This window comes from Microcebus murinus, chromosome 29 (assembly GCF_040939455.1).
Source record: "Microcebus murinus isolate Inina chromosome 29, M.murinus_Inina_mat1.0, whole genome shotgun sequence".
NCBI classification, from domain to species: domain Eukaryota; kingdom Metazoa; phylum Chordata; class Mammalia; order Primates; family Cheirogaleidae; genus Microcebus; species Microcebus murinus.
The window spans coordinates 16,361,279-16,381,272 of NC_134132.1; the positions used below are offsets into that span (position 1 = coordinate 16,361,279).

At 41.9% G+C, this 19,994-nt stretch overlaps 1 protein-coding gene across 1 annotated transcript in view; it reads right to left on the bottom strand.

The window, feature by feature from the left end:
• ANTXR2 (ANTXR cell adhesion molecule 2) overlaps window positions 1–19,994 on the bottom strand; it is a 136,213-nt gene that overhangs the window by 61,376 nt on the left and 54,843 nt on the right. Inside the window, exons 12-14 of the mRNA XM_075998700.1 lie at window positions 19,631–19,726; window positions 9,681–9,728; window positions 7,682–7,774 (exon numbers count right to left, since the gene is read on the bottom strand). Of these exons, the coding sequence (XP_075854815.1) occupies window positions 7,682–7,774; window positions 9,681–9,728; window positions 19,631–19,726 (237 nt within the window). The remainder of the gene's footprint in view (window positions 1–7,681; window positions 7,775–9,680; window positions 9,729–19,630; window positions 19,727–19,994) is intronic.

Below are 19,994 nucleotides of genomic sequence, written 5' to 3' on the forward strand. Positions count from 1 at the left end.
TGGTCTATATCAGACAGGGAGTGCTCCGTGTGTCAGACAGGGAGTGCTCTATGTCAGACAGGGAGTGCTCTGTGTCAGACAGAAAGTGCTCTAGATCAGACAGGGAGTGCTCTGTGTGTCAGACAGGGAGTGCTCTTTGTCAGACAGGAAGTGCTCCATGTGTCAGACAGGAAGTGCTCTATCAGACAGGGAGTGCTCTGTGTCAGACAGAAAGTGCTCTAGATCAGACAGGAAGTGCTCTATGTGTCAGACAGGGAGTCCTCTATGTCAGACAGGGAGTGCTCCATGTGTCAGACAGGAAGTGCTCTATGTGTCAGACAGGAAGTGCTCTATGTGTCAGACAGGGAGTCCTCTATGTCAGACAGGGAGTGCTCTATGTGTCAGACAGGGAGTGCTCTGTGTGTCAGACAGGAAGTGCTCCATGTGTCAGACAGAAAGTGCTCTATGTCAGACAGAAAATGCTCTATGTCAGACAGGAAGTGCTCTATGTGTCAGACAGGAAGTGCTCTGTGTCAGACAGAAAGTGCTCTAGATCAGACAGGGAGTGCTCTATGTCAGACAGGAAGTGCTCTAGAGCTGCCGTCCCCACGCCCCAGGCAACGGGCCGTGGCCCCTTAGGCCCCGGGCTGCACAGCAGCAGGTAGTGAGTGAGCAAAGCTCTACCTCCTGTCAGGTCAGGGGACATTAGATTCTCACAGGAGCAGGAACCCTACTGTAAACTGGGCTTGCCCGGGACATAGGTTGTGCCCCACGTGAAAATCCAATGCCCGATGATCGGAGGTGGAGCTGAGGTGGTGTTGCTAGCGCCGGGGAGTGGCTGCAAACACGGATTATCATTAGCAGAGAGGTCTGACTGCACAGTAAACGTGGTGCACTTGAATCATCCCCAAACCGTCCTCACCCCCAACCCCTCCTCCCGTCCATGGAAAAATCGTCTTCCATGAAACTGGTCCCTGGTGCCAAAAAGGTTGGGGGCCGCTGTTCTAGAGGAACAAGCTCTTACTCAGCCCATGGTTTACCATCAGCCTTTGGTTGACCATCTCAAAGTGAAAAAGAAGATGGGCAGGTATACTAACTCCTCTTTTGAGGTTTAATAAAGGTTTCTCACCACTACTTATTTAATATTAAGATCCTAGAAAAAAAAAAAGACTCTTTGTAAAAATCTGGAGTCAATTACATTTGAAGCAGTCATTTCTCCCTGGTCCCAAATAAGGAGTCAGTTAGTGGCTGACACGTGAATTGCATGACAGTGCATGACTCTATTTTCTGATTAGGCATGATCCTCTGCTAGCTAAACACATACACATATGTGTATGTCTCCCATATGATGACACTGGAAGAAATATATGAACATTAGCATTTATCAGGTCATTGCTGAGGGGTCTCAGCCTGCATTTAACCCATACAAAAATGCAAAGAGATAAACACTATATATATATTTTTTCTTTCCAGATGAGGTGCTAAAGAGGTTAAGTGATGTCTCCAAAAACCGAATAGCTAGTAAATGGCAGGGCAGAGATTGGAACACAGGTGATCTGAAATGGATTAATAAGTTTCAAATTGCTTTGGATTCTATAAATGTGTCATACACAAAGGAGCTGCTCCTTCCAAACTTTCCACCAAGTTGGATTAAGGTAAAAAAAAAAAAAAAGGTACGATTGAAACATACCTTGAAAGCAAAATAATTTTACGTGAGTTTCCTTTACTTTTATAAAGTTGCACTTTGTAAAAGTGGCTTTCAGTCTTTTTAGTTCCAGTGCCCATCTGAGTAGGGTTATTTAACATATGAATTTTCCAATGGGAAAGATGAATCTGAAAAAGACTCTGTTTTCAAAAGAAAAATCCTGGGAATTGCACAAATTCTAGGGAATTTCCTTCTCTGAAAACTCTTGGCATTGGAAAAAAAAAAACACAGGATCCAATTAGTGTTTTCTTTATTTGTCAATGAACAGGAATTAAGGGCCAGATTTGAGTGAAAGGGGGCATTTGAAGAGGGGGTGGCCCCCAGAGAAGGATTTTGTCCAACAAGGAGTGGTGGGAAGTCCTTTGGAAACCAAAGACATTACCAGCGACAACAAAGATCAGACTAGTGAAGCTCTAAAAATAAATATGAAGACCTACCTAGGGCGCACTATGGCACACACCACAGTTAAGTCATTTTTCCAAAGGAAAAAAAAAAAAAGGACCTTTCAAAGCATTTTAATGACCTGAATTAGTGGGTAGGGATAGAAGTGATTACTGTTCATAGAACTATTCATAGCTTTTTGATAAGGCTTACTTAGATGTTTTTACCCTTTCTTTACTACAATTTTAGAATGAGCTTTCAATTTCAATTGGACCCTGTTGAGTCATTAAAATGTAGCAGTATCTTTCAGTGTGATCAATGGTATTAGAATGTTCTTTATGAGGTTGTTAACATTGTTTTAAACACCATTAAACCTTCAGAGCCGGAGAGTTGGCGCTCTTTCCAGAGAAATGACCTTCTCTTTCGAATCACACAGTGTCTTCACCTAGACAAACTAACACTTGTAAAATCTTTAGGCATAACTAAATTGAATCAAAAATCTGTGAAATCAGGACACCTATCCTGGCAATTATACGGTCTCTTTCTTCCCCCTGTAAGGGGGAAGGAAAAGAGAGAGATACACAGTTAAGTAAACATATTAATGTGATCATTTAGAGAAGTAATTCAGGGTAGAAATATAAGTTTAGCCGGGCGCGGTGGCTCACACCTGTAATCCCAGCACTCTGGGAGGCCGAGGCGGGCGGATAGCTCAAGGTCAGGAGTTCGAGACCAGCCTGAGCAAGATCGAGACCTCGTCTCTACTATAAAATAGAAAGAAATTAATTGGCCAACTAATATATATATAGAAAAAATGAGCCGGGCATGGTGGCACATGCCTGTAGCCCCAGCTACTCGGGAGGAGGCTGAGGCAGGAGGATCGCTTGAGCCCAGGAGTTGGAGGTTGCTGTGAGCTAGGCTGACGCCACGGCACTCACTCTAGCCTGGGCAACACAGCAAGACTCTGTCTCAAAAAAAAAAAAAAAAAAAGAAGAAATATAAGTTTAGATAAAATTTAGATCCACTCAAGAAATGATAAGATTTCAACATATACACCTCCCTAACCTGTCCTTTACAGATGATGACATGGAACTAATGATAATCATTCTCATTTTTTTTTTTTTTACCATTCTCAGATAAAGAATATGAAGCTGGTTAAACTAGAATCCTGACCCCAATATGTCATTCATCTAGGGACTCAACTATCCAAAAACTGTACCTGTGATAGGTAGTGGCTGAGGTCTAAAGGGAGAGTCATTAAATAAATTTCATTAGTGTTATTACATGAAGGACTTATTTCACCATCATGATAAACAATTCTTCCTTAATGTCAAAGTCTAAAACTAGATAATTCTTTGTAGAGTGTTCCAAAAACTCTTAAAAACAATCAATGTAAATATATATTTACATATTTTAATATGTAAATATATTAGTTATATTTATAAATATATTACATATTTAATATGTAAATGTACATTTACATATTTATATATGTAGATATATAATTACATATAGATTTACATACATATGGTACGTATCTGTGCATACATTTTACTGTTTCAGTTTGGCCGTATTGCCATAGTTATAAAGGACAAAAAGAGTGACAAGAATCAATCGCTAAAAGGAGCCTCTGCAGAAATAATATAATCTAGCTTTTTTATTATGAAAAAAAAAAAAAAAAGTAAGTGCAAGCTTGATCGCTAAATTCTTCCAACGCCACTTGGCTTTTATTATAAACAATAAAACTCCATAATTTCCAGAGCATATTGGGATGACTGGAAGGTTAGATCATAGAGGAGCAATTTCAGAATTGAGAAAAAGAAACAAAAACAGTTTCACGCTGAATTGGCAGAAACCCACATCTGAAGTCATTAGGTATCGCGGATCAGTTGTGCTAACAGCTGTTAATAACATCAGCTCAGTTCCAGCTTTCTGCAAATTCCCATGACCGTCATGTTTAAATATTTAATTTAAAAGAGGAGCAAGAAAAAAGAAATTCTAGGTAAAATCCCCTACACTGGCTTAAAATAACCTTAGTTACGAAGATTTGTTCTGTAATTCATATGTGGTCATAATTTCTAGAATTCCTTTTACTTTCCATAGTCTAACGTACTTTTTAAAAGAGAAGTGCTTTCCAGGTTTGAGTAGGAATGCTTTTAAACCAGATTGTGTTTTCCGTTTTCCCTCTCCAAGTTTAAATCAGTTCATGTTTCAGAAAGTTTAATGATGCTTAATTCCCAGTTCAATTTTGATTGTGTATTTTTACATGCAGATTTGAAATCTCTATGTTCTAAAAATTTTAAATCCAGAATGCTCCAAAATCTGACAACTTTTGAGCGCGGACAGGATGCCACCGGTGGAAAATTCCACACTCGACCTCATGTTATAAGTTGCGGTTAAAACTTTGCATCATGCACAAAATCATTAACAATATTGCATGAATTGCCTTCAGGGTATGTGTATAAGGTACGCATACAACAGAAATAAATTTTGTGTTTAAACTTGAACTTTATGTTCCCATCCCCAAGATATCTCATTTTGTATATGCAAATATTCAAAAATCTAAAAAACAAAAAACAAAAAAATTCAAAATCTAAAGCACTTCTGGTCACAATCATTTTGGAAGAAAAGGCTCACACAACCTGTATTGGTTTCTCCTGTGTAATGCTCACATTTGCTTTGCCACTTTTTCCTTTTCTCATTACCATTTCCATCTTGTTTGGCTACAAGGTAGCCGAATTATCCAAAGCTAAAGTGGACCCAGATTTATTAAAATTTTGGCTGAATTCTCACAAATTTTTTTTCTACTGAAAAGGATGGGTGGACAATATGATTTTATAGGAACACTCAATAACTCCTGAAACTTGAATTATGTGTTGCTTAGGGATGTGCATGAACTCTTGGCTCTCTTGAGCCAATAAACCAATAAACGTTCCTTAGGACCCATTCAGGGGTTCATGCATATTCTTTTCTTTAAAAAAAGATCCCCGATCTTTGGAACACTAGAATACCAGGCTAACAAAAATGAGACAGTACTCCTAGTTTTTGCAGCAAGAACATTATTTAGTCAATTAAGGCTCCCATACTAAAATATATCTCATCGTGTGGTATTGTACCTGTGTGGATTTCAAAATGAAATCCAATGTATTGTTCTGAATACAAAGCAGCACATTCTTATTGTCAAATAAATTCTGAATAGAAAAAAGTTGGGAAATATAATAGCGCACATTGAAAATTCTCCAGCCAAAGAAACCTACTCACATTTTTTTTTTTTTTTTTGGTATATCCTTTCAAACTTTTTTTTTTTCCCCCACTTACATACATTTTTCTACACACACATTTTGGAACGAGGCTAAATATAAAGATAAGTTGTGACAGATCCTATTTGAATATTTGCATGTAAAAATTTTATTTGCAATTGTATTTTTATACACATAGGAACATCCAATCCAATCTTTCCCTACCCTTCCAAGCCTAGAATGACACAACAAAGGCGAGAGAAGGAAAATAAACTTCCTTTTTGTGTCAAACAACAAGAACTAGCTAGCCATGTTTTCTTGTATTGCGTGAGGTTCTCAATTACCTCCATGCAAAAAAAAAAAAAAAAAAAACCATATGCACCATCGTCTCCAAAGACAAGCTTAATAACTACTAGCACCTGCCTTTTACCACGGCTTATTGGCAATAAGGTACCTGCCTCAGAGGATATTTCAGCAATAAAGTGGCAAGCTCCTAGGGAAAAAAACAAAACAACAACAACAAAAAAAAAACGTGCATTTTTTTAAAGACCCAATGTGGTCAAGAAAGTGCGAATCACCATGAACACTTTGGTGGTGACAACCACGTTTAAGCGTGTCTGGTTTTCTTTTGGAGAATATGGAAATTTATTCTCAAAAGGGGAAACCCCTCTTGGGGAACCTGCACTTTATGGAAATGTATAAAAAGAGAAAAATCGCAACAACAACCGTGGAGTTGTTAATTGGCTCGCTGGTTTTTGCTAGCAGTAACGGGACAACACAGTTAGGACAGTCTGAAAGGTGCAATGATGGAAAAACACCTTCTTATCAAGAGGCAAAACCGAAGAAAGGCCATTAATAAGGAGGAAAAGCCAGGAAGTGGGTTTAATAACAAAGTCAATGTGTTAAGGAGAAAACTCTTTGAATTGCTTCTCGGAATGGGATGTTGGCCTGTCTATCTTGTTAAGAGCTCGGGGCTGGCAATGATTTGCTTATTATTAATAAACCCATCACTTTGGAAAAAAAATAGTTCATGGTCATTAAAAGAAAAAAAAAAACCTCATTTGATTTTTTGAGAGGGTAATATTAATTTTCAATTTTGATCCACACTTGGAGGCAGTCTGAAAGTTCAATGCGTTCTGTAGATGATACGTAAGATTCATTACGGTAAGTTCATAAATGGTAACTAAAAGCGCTGAAATAAAGAAATAAATGTGGCCGGGCGAGGTGACTCACGCCTGTCATCCCAGCGCTCTGGGAGGCTGAGGCGGGAGGATGGCTCAAGGTCAGGAGCTTGAAACCAGCCTGAGCAAGAGCGAGACCCCCGTCTCTACTATAAATAGAAAGAAATTAATTGGCCAACTAAAAATATATAGAGAAAAAATTAGCCGGGCATGGTGGCTCATGCCTGTAGTCCCAGCTACTTTGGAGGGAGGCTGAGGCAGGAGGATCGCTTGAGCCCAGGAGTCTGAGGTTGCTGTGAGCGAGGCTGATGCCATGGCACTCACTCTAGCCTGGGCGACAGAGTGACAGAAAGAAAGAAAGAAAGAAAGAAAGAAAGAAAGAAAGAAAGAAAGAAAGAAAGAAAGAAAGAAAGAAAGAAAGAAAGAAAGAAAGAAAGAAAGAAAGAAAGAAAGAAAGAAAGAAAGAAAGAAAGAAAGAAAGAAAGAAAGAAAGAAAGAAAGAAAGAAAGAAAGAAAGAAAGAAAGAAAGAAAGAAAGAAAGAAAGAAAGAAAGAAAGAAAGAAAGAAAGAAAGAAAGAAAGAAAGAAAGAAAGAAAGAAGAAAGAAAGAAAGAAAGAAAGAAAGAAAGAAAGAAAGAAAGAAAGAAAGAAAGAAAGAAAGAAAGAAAGAAAGAAAGAAAGAAAGAAAGAAAGAAAGAAAGAAAGAAAGAAAGAAAGAAAGAAAGAAAGAAAGAAATGTGTTTCCTCCATATCTGTGATATGGTCGTGTTCATGTTATTGACATTTTCCTCCTCAAATAGTACGTAACTATTAGATATTTTCAAAGAAGGGCATTTTCCAAACTGTTAAATGCCTGGTTTCTTCCAAGTAGATGCTCTGTGAGGTAATGTCTTTCCAAACTAATGAGAAAAGCCCTTTTGTTTTGTTTCGCCCTTCATAATCCGAAGGACGAAATGCAATCATGCATTATCAATGCAATCCTTTGACTAACGAAACCAGCTCTTGAACGGTTTTCAAATGGCTAGCATGATCCCACAGGGGGAAAAAAAATGTATCCAGAAAAGACCCAGTGTTAAGTAAAAAATGGATGGGATTATAATATTGCATTGTGCAAAGGACAGTTTCCATGATGGAATAGCACTAGAAATGCATATTGCAGATTAGCAGCTTCTATGTTTTTTTTTTTTTTAAGATACCAACCTCCATTCTTTTAATTCCTCCAACTCCCCGACCGCCGTAATAGGAAGCGTCCACGGTTGGCCATTTCTTAGAAGGCAGAGGTTCTTCTTCCTCCTGTGCAAACACATGTTTTAAATGGATTTTAATTATTTCCTAAAATATTGTTGAGTCAGAACTGGCTCACATGTAAACTCTTTTTCTGAGTGATATCACTGTTATGAAAAAAAATAGCATATAGGGTAATGTGGATGCATTTATTATGCTCACGGGCATAAATTTCAAGTTGAGTTCTGCAGATCTAAGAGAACTCCTTCCCTTCCTCAGATTTTTAGGAATCTCTCTTGTATCATTCCTAGGTGACCAAAAATCCTCTTTAACCAATAAGTATTACTTGTTTATTCCACAGCTTCTCATCACTTTATACTTAGAGAAAGGCAACACATTAAAATTAGGACAATCTCCCAGCGTGTTGCATCATTTTAAGGTGTAAAAAAAAAAAGAAAAGAAAAGAAAAGAAATTTTAAAAAAATAATAAATTAAATGAATAAAATTAGGACAATCATTTGACAACCATTGAAAGCATCAATGTATATGTGAACTCCATGAAAATCGGACTGAAAAAAGATAAGGAGTTGAGAAGTTTTGAAAATACCGTGTTTCCCCGAAAATAAGACAGGGTCTTCTATTTATTTTTCCTCCAGAAGACACCCTAGGGCTGATTTTCAGGGGATGTGTTAATTTTTTTTTAAGTGCGGTACAACCATCTGCATTGATTCAAACAGAGTGAAGTCGTCTTCTTCTGGAACATCATCCTCACTCTCCAGACCCCGAATCCCATCCTGAATGTCTTGCGACTCTGTTTCCTTTAGAGCCACCGGCCCCGATCTCTCCTGTGGAGCACTAGAGCTCTCACGGGGCGGATGAGAAGGGCTGCTCGTGTTCTTTCCCGCGACGACACGCATGGGTTGTGCAGATGTGCTGCGCAGCCACGCCCACCACTAGGGCTGATTTTCATAGCCACGCCCATCACTAGGGCTGATTTTCATAGCCACACCCATCACTAGGGCTGATTTTCATAACCATGCCCACCACTGGGGCTGATTTTCATAGCCACGCCCACCACCCGGGCTGATTTTCATGGCCACGCCCACCACTAGGGCTGATTTTCCAAGTAGGGCTTCTATTGCGCACCTGCTTAGACATCCTACTAGGGCTTATTTTCGGGGAAACACGGTATACAACACTGGTACATTCCTCATTTCGGGTTGCTAACACACGCAAAAATATACAAGCAGTAATAATTTTTTTTTTTTTTTTTTTTTTTTGAGACAGAGTCTCACTTTGTTGTCCAGGCTAGAGTGAGTGCCGTGGCGTCAGCCTAGCTCACAGCAACCTCAAACTCCTGGGCTCGAGTGATCCTTCTGCCTCAGCCTCCCGGGTAGCTGGGACTACAGGCATGCGCCACCATGCCCGGCTAATTTTTTATATATATATATCAGTTGGCCAATTAATTTCTTTCTGTTTATAGTAGAGACGGGGTCTCGCTCTTGCTCAGGCTGGTTTTGAACTCCTGACCTTGAGCAATCCGCCCGCCTCGGCCTCCCAAGAGCTAGGATTACAGGCGTGAGCCACAGCGCCCGGCCAAGCAGTAATAATTTTGAAGAAAGTAATAACATTTTTAAATGGCCAGCTTGGATCTTCCAACGTTTTGTAAATAAAATCAGTGACATCAGAACTATTGATGTATTACTACAAAAAGTACATTAAATCTCCAGGTACTATTGATTCCAATGGCCAGTCGACGTCTACCAATCTAAGAAGGTCCCATGCCTTTAGCACATTAAAAAAAAAAAAACAAAAAAAAAAAACATAAGATGACAAAAAATAACAACTGATTTCTACAAATTAAAAACCGAATACATACATATCATAGTGATCTAGCAACAAATGGAATTGATCAAAGTCAGAGATGAGATGTGCCTATAGGAAAAAAAAAAACAAAAACAACCCACTCATTTACCTCTTTGGGTGCCGAAGGTGGTGGTGGTGGTGGAGGATCTTTGATAACCTGGTGAGAAAAGAAAAAATAAAAAAATCAAATATAAAAACCTCCACAGGGAGTAGAGAAAGTAAGGACGTGTGCACACAATAATTAGATTGGTAAAATGCTGTGCTAAGCGCCAAAGAAGTTCTCCAGTAAACCCTGCCTTCCGATATGTATGTTCCTCCTTTGGAATCCAGGATCAACTGTTTCTTTTTGTTTTCTTGCGTTTTTTTTTTTTTTTTTTTTTTTGAGACAGAGTCTCACTTTATTGCCCAGGCTAGAGTGAGTGCCGTGGCGTCAGCCTCGCTCACAGCAACCTCAAACTCCTGGGCTCAAGTGATCCTCCTGCCTCAGCCTCCTCCCGAGTAGCTGGGACTACAGGCATGCACCACCATGCCCAGCTAATTTTTTCTATATATATATATATATATATATATATATATATATATATATATATATTAGTTGTCCAATTAATTTCTATTTATAGTAGAGACGGGGGTCTTGCTCTTACTCAGGCTGGTTTCGAACCCCTGACCTCGAACGATCCTCCCGCCTCGGCCTCCCAGAGTGCTGGGATGATAGGCGCGAGCCACCGCGCCCGGCCTTTTTTAGTAATTTTTTAAAAATAAAGATTTATGATGTTTTTGGTTTTTTACAGTTGGCCCAGAAATAAATGCCAGTGGAGGATTAAAGATTTAAACTAATACTTTAGTAAAAAACAAAATAAGGTCAACAACCCACAGGAATATTTCTTTTTATTAAGAAATAGAAAACAAGGCCGGGCACGGTGGCTCACGCCTGTCATCCCAGCTCTCTGGGAGGCCGAGGCGGGAGGATCGCTAGAGGTCAGGAGTTCGAAACCAGCCAGAGGAAGAGCAAGACCCCCATCTCTACTATAAATAGAAAGAAATTAATTGGCCACCTGATATATATATATAAAAAAAAAATTAGCCGGGCATGGTGGCGCATGCCTGTAGTCCCAGCTACTCGGGAGGCTGAGGCAGGAGGATCGCTTGAGCCCAGGAGTTGGAGGTTGCTGTGAGCGAGGCTGACGCCACGGCACTCACTCTAGCCTGGGCAACAAAGCGAGACTCTGTCTAAAAAAGAAAAAAAAAAAAGAAAGAAATAGAAAACATCTCAAGTCATTATCAACCAACGATGGCAACATCTGTGAGCATTTCACACTCAAGGAGGTGAAAAACCAACCCAAACATCTTCGCTTAAAAGCCAGCAACAGATAATAGCATTTTTTAAGTGAGGCTGAGGCACTATAACTAAATCAGTGGTTCTTAGACAAAACAGATAAGCCCTCCCATTTCTCACCCACCATTCTAAAAATTTTGTTTAATAATCTATTGAAGCCGGGCTCGGTGGCTCATGCCTGTAATCCTAGCACTCTGGGAGGCCGAGGCGGGCCGATTGCTCGAGGTCAGGAGTTAGAAACCAGCCTGAGCAAGAGCGAGACCCCGTCTCTACTATAAATAGAAAGAAATTAATTGGCCAACTAATATATATATTAAATTAGCCGGGCATGGTGGCACAGGGATATGGGACCACGGAGTTTCGATTTACAAACCACCGATGGGCGCGATGGCTCACGCCTGTCATCCCAGCACTCTGGGAGGCCGAGGTGGGAGGATCGCTCGAGGTCAGGAGTTCGAGACCAGCCTGAGCAAGAGCGAGACCCCCGTCTCTACTATAAAAAAATAGAAAAATTAATCGGCCAACTAAAATATATATAGAGAAAATATTAGCTGGGTGTGGTGGCACGTGCCTGTAGTCCCAGCTACTTGGGAGGCTGAGGCAGGAGGATCGCTTGAGCCCAGGAGTTGGAGGCTGCTGTGAGCGAAGCACTCACTCTAGCCTGGGCAACAAGCGAGACTCTGTCTCAAAAAATAATAATAATAATAATAATAATCTATTGAAAAAGTTGGCTGACAGTCCATAATTCCCGTAGCCTTTTTTTTTTTTTAAACATCGACGGCTATATGTTCTGCTTGCAGATAAATCAGACGTCTAGCCTATTTCTCTGTCCCTAAGCTAGCCCTCGCTCGAATTAAGAGCAAGTCAAGTCAACACTCCTCTAATAGGATTTTCATCTATCATTTCCCCAGTCAAGACCGATAACTGATTCCAATGCCCACAAATGGAATCAATGCATTCCCAAATTTTATTGGAAAGACCGTACGAAAATCAACGAATCGCCAGATTTCAATGGAAAGACCGTAGGTACAACTAAGTCATGCTTCTGCTCTTTGGTTTTGCAAATTCCCATAAAGCGCTCTCTGGAGTTCTCTCGCTAGACAAAGATCGAGGTACAATCTCTCCATGCCACTGAGTCTGAGAATGACACACCCGAACTCGTTTTCATTCCATCGCCAGGTATTTCCAATTTACTCTTTTCTTGTGACTTGTACAAACTTGCACTGGCATGTAAATTCCTGAGGATGTGAATGCTGTCCCCGACCCTGTTCTATAGTACAGCCTCTTGAGAAGGACCCGAACTTCTTCCTCCAAAACTCTTCCTTTTGTATGTCCTATGCATCGTCCGGTAGAGCATCTAGTTTAGCAAGGATATGGGACCACGGAGTTTCGATTTAAAAACCACCGATGGGCCGGGCGAGGTGGCTCACGCCTGTCATCCCAGCACTCTGGGAGGCCGAGGTGGGAGGATCGCTCGAGGTCAGGAGTTCGAAACTAGCCTGAGCAAGAGTGAGACCCCCCCGTCTCTACTATAAAAAAATAGAAAGAAATTAATTGGCCAACTAAAAAATATATATAGAAAATATTAGCCGGGCATGGTGGCACGTGCCTGTAGTCCCAGCTACTCGGGAGGAGGCTGAGGCAGGAGGATGGCTTGAGGCCAGGAGTTGGAGGTTGCTGTGAGCGAGGCTGACGCCAAGACACTCACTCTAGTCTGAGCAACAAAGCGAGACTCTGTCTCAAAAAAAAAAAAAAAAAAAACACCCCAAGTCTATTTTTCAGCACATCCATGTGAGCCGACTCTTCTATTCTCATTGCTTAAGTGGCCTCAGCCTGGTGTTGGTCCCTCCTCGGTTCAGCCCTAACATCTAACCAGAAACATCCACCCTGGACAGGAACGTCTACTCCAGACAGACGGACAATGCTACTCTTCCCCCAAATATGATGACCATTTCCACGTTAGGTCCCGTCCAGCCTTCAGACACCAGCCCCGGCAACTTCCTATTGCTTCATCTGGAAGCCTTAAAACTTTTTTTTTTTTTGAGACAGAGTCTCGCTCTGTTGTCCAGGCTACAGTGAGTGTCGTGGCGTCAGCCTCGCTCACAGCAACCTCCAACTCCTGGGCTCAAGCGATCCTCCTGCCTCAGCCTCCTCCCGAGCAGCTGGGACTACAGGCATGCGCCGCCATGCCCGGCTCATTTTTTCTATATATATTTTTAGTTAACCAGCTAATTTCTTTCTATTCATAGTAGAGATGGGGTCTCGCTCTTGCTCAGGCTGGTTTCAAACTCCTGACCTTGAGCAATCCTCCTGCCTCAGCCTCCCGAGTAGCTGGGACTACAGGCATGCGCCACCACGCCCGGCTCATTTTTTCTATATATTTTTAGTTGGCCAATGAATCTGTTTCTATTTATAGTAGAGATGGGGGGTCTCGCTTTTGCTCAGGCTGGTCTCGAACTCCTGACCTCGAGCGATCCTCCCACCTCGGCCTCCCAGAGTGCTGGCATGACAGGTGAGAGCCACCTCGCCCTTTTAAAAATATGTGTCGCTGCACAGTTGAACCATTCATGCTTCATTTAAGTTGGGCTCATATATTTATTTGGAAATTTGTACTGAAAAGTGTAAATGTCTCAAGGGCAATGATCATTTCCCCGTTCTTTTGAAATACTGTCAGTGCTCTGAAAACAGCAGATACTAAAAACAGGGTTAAAAGTGCAGCTGAAGGAACTGAGCGTGTCTGCAAAGGATCATAGGCAAGCTCCAAATTGATAAGTAAAATAGTGGGGAATTATATACACAAATGATAAATAGACAGGCCGGGCGCGGTGGCTCACGCCTGTAACCCTAGCACTCTGGGAAGCCGAGGTGGGCTAATTGCTCGAGGTCAGGAGTTCGAAACGGGCCTGAGCAAGATCGAGACCCCTGTCTCTACCAAAATTAGAAGGAAATTAATGGGCCAACTAAAAATATATAGAAAAAAATTAGCCGGGCGTGGTGGCGCATGCCTATAGTCCCAGCTACTCGGGAGGGAGGCTGAGGCAGGAGGATCGCTTGAGCCCAGGAGTTTGAGGTTGCTGTGAGTGAGGCTGACGCCACGGCACTCACTCTAGCCCAGGCGACAGAGTGAGACTCTGTCTCAAAAAATAAATGAATAAATAAAAATAAGGTTTGGATAGCAAAGGAAAGGGTGCAAAAGAAAACACCTAAGATTTGTGGAGTAGATGTTACTTACTGGAATGGATGGGTGAATGAATGAATAAATACATAGAAGACAGATAATTACATAGAGTTATATTTAAAGCTTATAACTGCAACATATAAAGGCTAATAAAGCAAGATTGAGTTTATCACCATTTTAAATGGAGATATAACAAGTTAATTAATATGTCCAACATCACCCACCTAGAAAATTTGGGACAGGGAATTAAATGGTTTTCTTTTTTTTTTTTTTTGAGACAGAGTCTCCCTCTGTTGCCCAGGCAACAGTGAGTGCCGTGGCGTCAGCCTCGCTCACAGCAACCTCAGACTCCTGGACTCAAGCGATCCTCCTGCCTCAGCCTCCTCTCGAGTAGCTGGGACTACAGGCATGCTCTCTCATTGCCCACGCCCGGCTTATTTTTTGCTATATATATTTTTAGTTTACCAGCTAATTTCTTTCTATTTATAGTAGAGATGGGGTCTCGCTCTTGCTCAGGCTGGTCTCGAACTCCTGACCTTGAGCCATCCTCCCACCTCGGCCTCCCAGAGTGCTAGGATGTGACAGGCGTGAGCCATCGTGCCCGGCCTAAATGGTTTTCTTGTGGTATTTCCAAATGCTCCTTCTCTCTGCACTCCACCACACGACCTCCTAAGTGACAAAACTAAGGTGAAAATAATATAAACCCATTTGGCCCAAAAGCCCCAAATGGCCAAAAAAACCCAAAACAAGCAAACAAACAAAAAACCTGTGTTCTACTGACATCCTCACATTTCAGTAAAACTAGTTCAGAAGGAAAGAAAAAAATGTACTGTCAGTACAAATACATTAAAAATAACAGTCATGAGGATTCCATTCTTATATTAAATAGTGCAAGAACACATTCATTTCAGAAAAGGATGTATTCATATGCACCATATTTTATGGGAATTTGCAGATTTTAAAAGGCATAATATTGCCTAGTTGCCAGGAATTTTTTTTTTTTTCTCCCTCACTTAGCATCCTTCAGCTCTGTATTAAAGATTCTGGAAAACACTCTCACCACTTTATGAACCATATGCAGAGTTTGAACCTCCTCCAAAAAAAAATTTTTTTTTTTCTTCATTTGTTATTATCATCGTCGGAGAGGATTGCATCTCATCGGCTTCGCTGCTAGAATGAAAATTTCAGTTTGGAGGGGAGCCGATTTCTTTTTCGAAAAAAAAAAAAAGAAGTTAGCTGCTTCGGGCAACAGTCCTCTTGATCTGCTCATTAACACTTTTCAAATGTTCCAGAGATGTGGGCATTCTTTGTGCTAAAAAATGTCAGCGCTGGAGCGTGCAGGCAGCTTGATGCGATCGTATGTTCCGATATTCAGAAAAGAGTGAAAAGAACTGTCAACATTGCATTGCCTTGGATTTAACAAAAATTTTAAAAAAAAGAAAAAGATACTGTACAATGACTGTAGACCGAGTAGTATTTCAGAACTGGTGCTTTGCCAGCCACAAAAAGAAATGTCCCATTGATCAGCAATGTCATTTCAGTGCCCACGGACAATACAGAACTCATTCTCAGCGCTCACAAAAAAATTTGTTTTAAAAATAGACGTGGATCTTCCTTTCATGCACCCATTTCTTTTCAGTTAGATCAGAGAAACAAGTACACTGCCTTCCTTCTGAAGCAGGTAAGCACGAAGTTCTCTTTTTTTTATTTATTTATTTTTTTTTTTTTTGAGACAGAGTCTCGCTTTGTTGCCCAGGCTAGAGTGAGTGCCGTGGCGTCAGCCTCGCTCACAGCAACCTCAAACTCCTGGGCTCAAGCAATCCTCCTGCCTCAGCCTCCCGGGTAGCTGGGACTACAGCCATGCGCCACCATGCCCGGCTAATTTTATATATATATATCAGTTGGCCAATTAATTTCTTTCTATTTATAGTAGAGACGGGGTCTCGCTCTTGCTCAGGCTGGTTTTGAACTCCTGACCTTGAGCAATCCGCCCGCCTCGGCCTCCCAAGAGCTAGGATTACAGGCGTGAGCCACCGCGCCCGGCCAGAAGTTCTCTTATTATTAATCTTCTAGTACCTGGGAAGTCCTTCTTGTCTGAATCTTGCAAAGTTAGATGCTTTCAACATCCAACATATGGTCCAGGTTGTCTGCTTTTTTTTTTTTTTTTTTTCCCTCCCCTCCTTTACAAACTCATCAAAGGATCGAAGAACCCCACTTCCAACAAATAAATAAGTGGCCTGAAATCTAGACCATAAGTATGATTTAAAATGCCAGATGCGGGCTGGAGAAAAACACAGGGTGAGAATGGAGTCGGCTTGGTAGGTAAGCAAAGGTGCCGCTGTCAGAGGAGATAAACCGAGAGACCGAGAAGAGTTTGACACCCCGTTTCGTACATGACGCTCTCAGCCGGAAAACACCACCACGCAGGCAGTAAGACCTAGCCTGGCCATTGCAAGGAGGCAACCGAACATAAATCATTTTAATTAATGGTGCAACGAAGGCATATTAAAATTTAAATTACTTCTGTTTTATCGTGCATTCCAAAAAAAAAAAAAATCAGTCTGCCCTCAAAGTGACTCAGTAAACGCACCAAAAGCCCTCCTCAAAAATAAAAAAAAAACAAGTCCAACGTAGAAGCATTATTACTATTTTAGAAAAGAGCAACACAGCTGTTGCTGTCTAAGAAAATGATTCCAGAGAGCTCCGGTTAGAATAGATCAATTCTAACCACCAAAGCTCAACTTACTTAGCAAATGGGGCTTTGAAAACAAAGATAACTTTCTAAATGGCTTTATTGTTTAAATCAACATTTATGAAATATTTATTTGATATCTTTTTTCCCCACACTATATACAGTTTTATTGGTGATTCCATGTTGTTGTTTTTTTTTTATATTTCAGCATATTATGGGGGTACACATTTTAAGGTCACGTATATTGCCCTTACCTCCCCCTGCCCCCACAAGTCAGAGCCTCAAGCGTGCCCATCCCCCAGACGGTGCACGTCTCACTGGTCGTGTCTGTCTACACCCGTCCCCTCCTCCCCTCCCACCTGCCCGACACCCGACAGATGTCACTCCTGTGTGTCCACTTAGGTGCTGATCCGTCAACACCAGTTTGCTGGTGAGCGCACGTGGTGCTTGTGTTTCCATTCTCGGGACGCTTCCCTTAGTAGGATGGGCTCCAGCTCCAGCCAGGAACACACGAGAGGTGCTGGGTCACCGTGTTTCTCAGAGCTGAGTAGTGCTCCGAACTTTTTAAACAGGGGGCCCTGTTTAAAAAGTGCTCCGAACTTTTTAAACAGGGTCCTCGAACTTTTTAAACAGGGGGCCACTTCACTGTCCCTCAAGACCCTTGGAGGGCCGGACTATAGTTAAAAAAAAAAAAACAAAACAAAACGGTGAACAAATTCCTACGCACACCGCACGTATCTTATTTTGAAGTAAAAAAAAACAACAAACGGGCAAAAACACCCGCGTGTGGCCCGCGGGCCATAGTTTGAGGACGCCTGCTCTAGAAGGTTTTGTGTTTATCATTGTCTGTCTTAACATACGCTAAGTAGAATGATAAAGGCATTTATAGGATTTAAAAGGACTGCATCATTTCAAGCATGATCGTGAATATAAAACGATCGTAGCTCCCCAAATTAGCAGGAGACCTGCTTTAAAAGAAGGTTTTCTATGAAACCTGGACGATCTAAGTTGGCTTGGGTGAGGTTGTGCTGAAATTTATTACTCAACGTTCCAACCCTGCGGTAAGTAGAACAAACGCCCCCCACAAAAATGCCTACCGCTTCATTAATTCCCTGATGCTGTGAGTAAAGAATCTAACGCCACAAAAGGGATATTTTGCAGATCCAATTAAAGCGAAGGGTTTTGGGGACGGGAGGTTGTCCTGGATCATTCTTGGAGGTCCAACCCTAATAGCATCAGGTCCTTAGAAGAATTGGAGGAGCTCTTCCAGCTGGGTTCAGACTCAGACACAGAAGGATGTCCAAAGAGATGTCACGGTTATGACTTGGAAGATGAAGGAAGGAGACCACTGAGGCGGGGCGCGGTGGCTCACGCCTGTCATCCCAGCACTCTGGGAGGCCGGGGCGGGAGGATCGCTCGAGGTCAGGAGTCCAAAACCAGCCTGAGCAAGAGCGAGACCCCCTCTGTCTCTACTATAAATAGATAGAAATTAATTGGCCAACTAATATATATAGAAAAAATTAGCCGGGCATGGTGGCGCATGCCTGTAGTCCCAGCTACTCGGGAGGAGGCTGAGGCAGGAGGATGGCTTGAGGCCAGGAGTTGGAGGTTGCTGTGAGCGAGGCTGACGCCAAGGCACTCTAGCCAGGGCGACAGAGGGAGATTCTGTCTCAAAAAAAAAAAGAAAGAAAGAAAGGAGACCACTGAGGCAAGAAATGTGGGTGGCCTCAAGAAGCCAAAAGAGGTGAAGGAATGGATTCTCTTCTAGAACATTCCCTTTTAGCCAACACCTTGCAGCCCACGGAAGCCCAGGGAGACCTATGTGAGGGCTGTGATCACAACGGTTCGACAATACATTCGTATGGCTTTAATCCCCGAAGCGTGTGGCAATTTGTTACGGCAGCAATAGAGAACTAATACACATCCCTTCTCAGACGCTACCCAAACATGAAAAATGACGCAAACTACAACCACCTGTCATTTACCCTAACGATGGCACACGACTTATTTTCTAAAATAGTTTTCAGGCCGGCCGCGGTGGCTCACGCCTGTCACCCCGGCACTCTGGGAGGCCGAGGCGGAAGGATCGCTCGAGGTCAGGAGTTCGAGACCAGCCTGAGCAAGAGCGAGACCCCGTCTCTACTAAAAATAGAGAAAGAAAGAAATTGGCCAACTAAAAAATATATATATAAAAAAATTAGCCGGGCATGGTGGCGCATGCCTGTCGTCCCAGCTACCCGGGAGGAGGCTGAGGCAGGAGGATCGCTTGAGCCCAGGAGTTGGAGGTTGCCGTGAGCGAGGCTGACGCCACGGCACTCACTCTAGCCCGGGCAACAGAGTGAGACCCTGTCTTAAAAAATAAAATAAAATAAAACATTTTTCAAAAGCAATCAATCAAAAAAGGCCCTGAAAGAGTAGACCCTTCAAAGAAGAAATAAAAGATTCAATAAGCACCTAAGAAAAACAAAACCCACCCGATGGGTTATCAACTTCTCCTGATGAATCCAACAGAGAAACATTCGATTGCTTGAATTTCTCTTGCACTGGAGTGCAAACATCCTCTATCTCAACTACCTCCCCGATACCTCTCTCCCCTCCTTCTCGCAAACCTGATTTTAACGTGGTTCATTAGATGACGTTTTTAAATTAATGTATCGGCATGCATGGTTTCTAGAATTCACTATAGTGATAAAAAAATACAATTAAAATTCAATTAGCCAACCGAACCTTTGCTTTTTTTTTTTTTTTTTTTGAACAATGTGGCATGCATTCCCATTTCAGGCTTTACTTTACATCTTACTGATTAAAAATAAAAATAAAAATAAAAGAGAGTTGCAGATTGTTCTTACTTACCACCTTGCAGAAAAGGGGCCAAAACCACCACATCAAAGCGATGCCCAAGAGGAGCAGCAGCACCAGAATGACAATGAGAGCTGCGATCCCGTTAGACTAAAGCGGGCAGAGACAAAAACAACAGGGTCAGCAACGTGCATGGTCAAATTCCAAATGCAAATTTTTTTTTTTTTAAGGGAACACCAGGGAAGAATACAGAAAGCATTAATGTCAAACTACACACCGTCTTTTAAATTCCATAAATTCCCTCATTCTACTTAGTATACAGGTTATGTTAAGACAGACAACAATAAACACAAAACCGGCCGGGCGCGGTGGCTCACGCCCGTCATCCCAGCACTCTGGGAGGCCGGGGAGGGAGGAT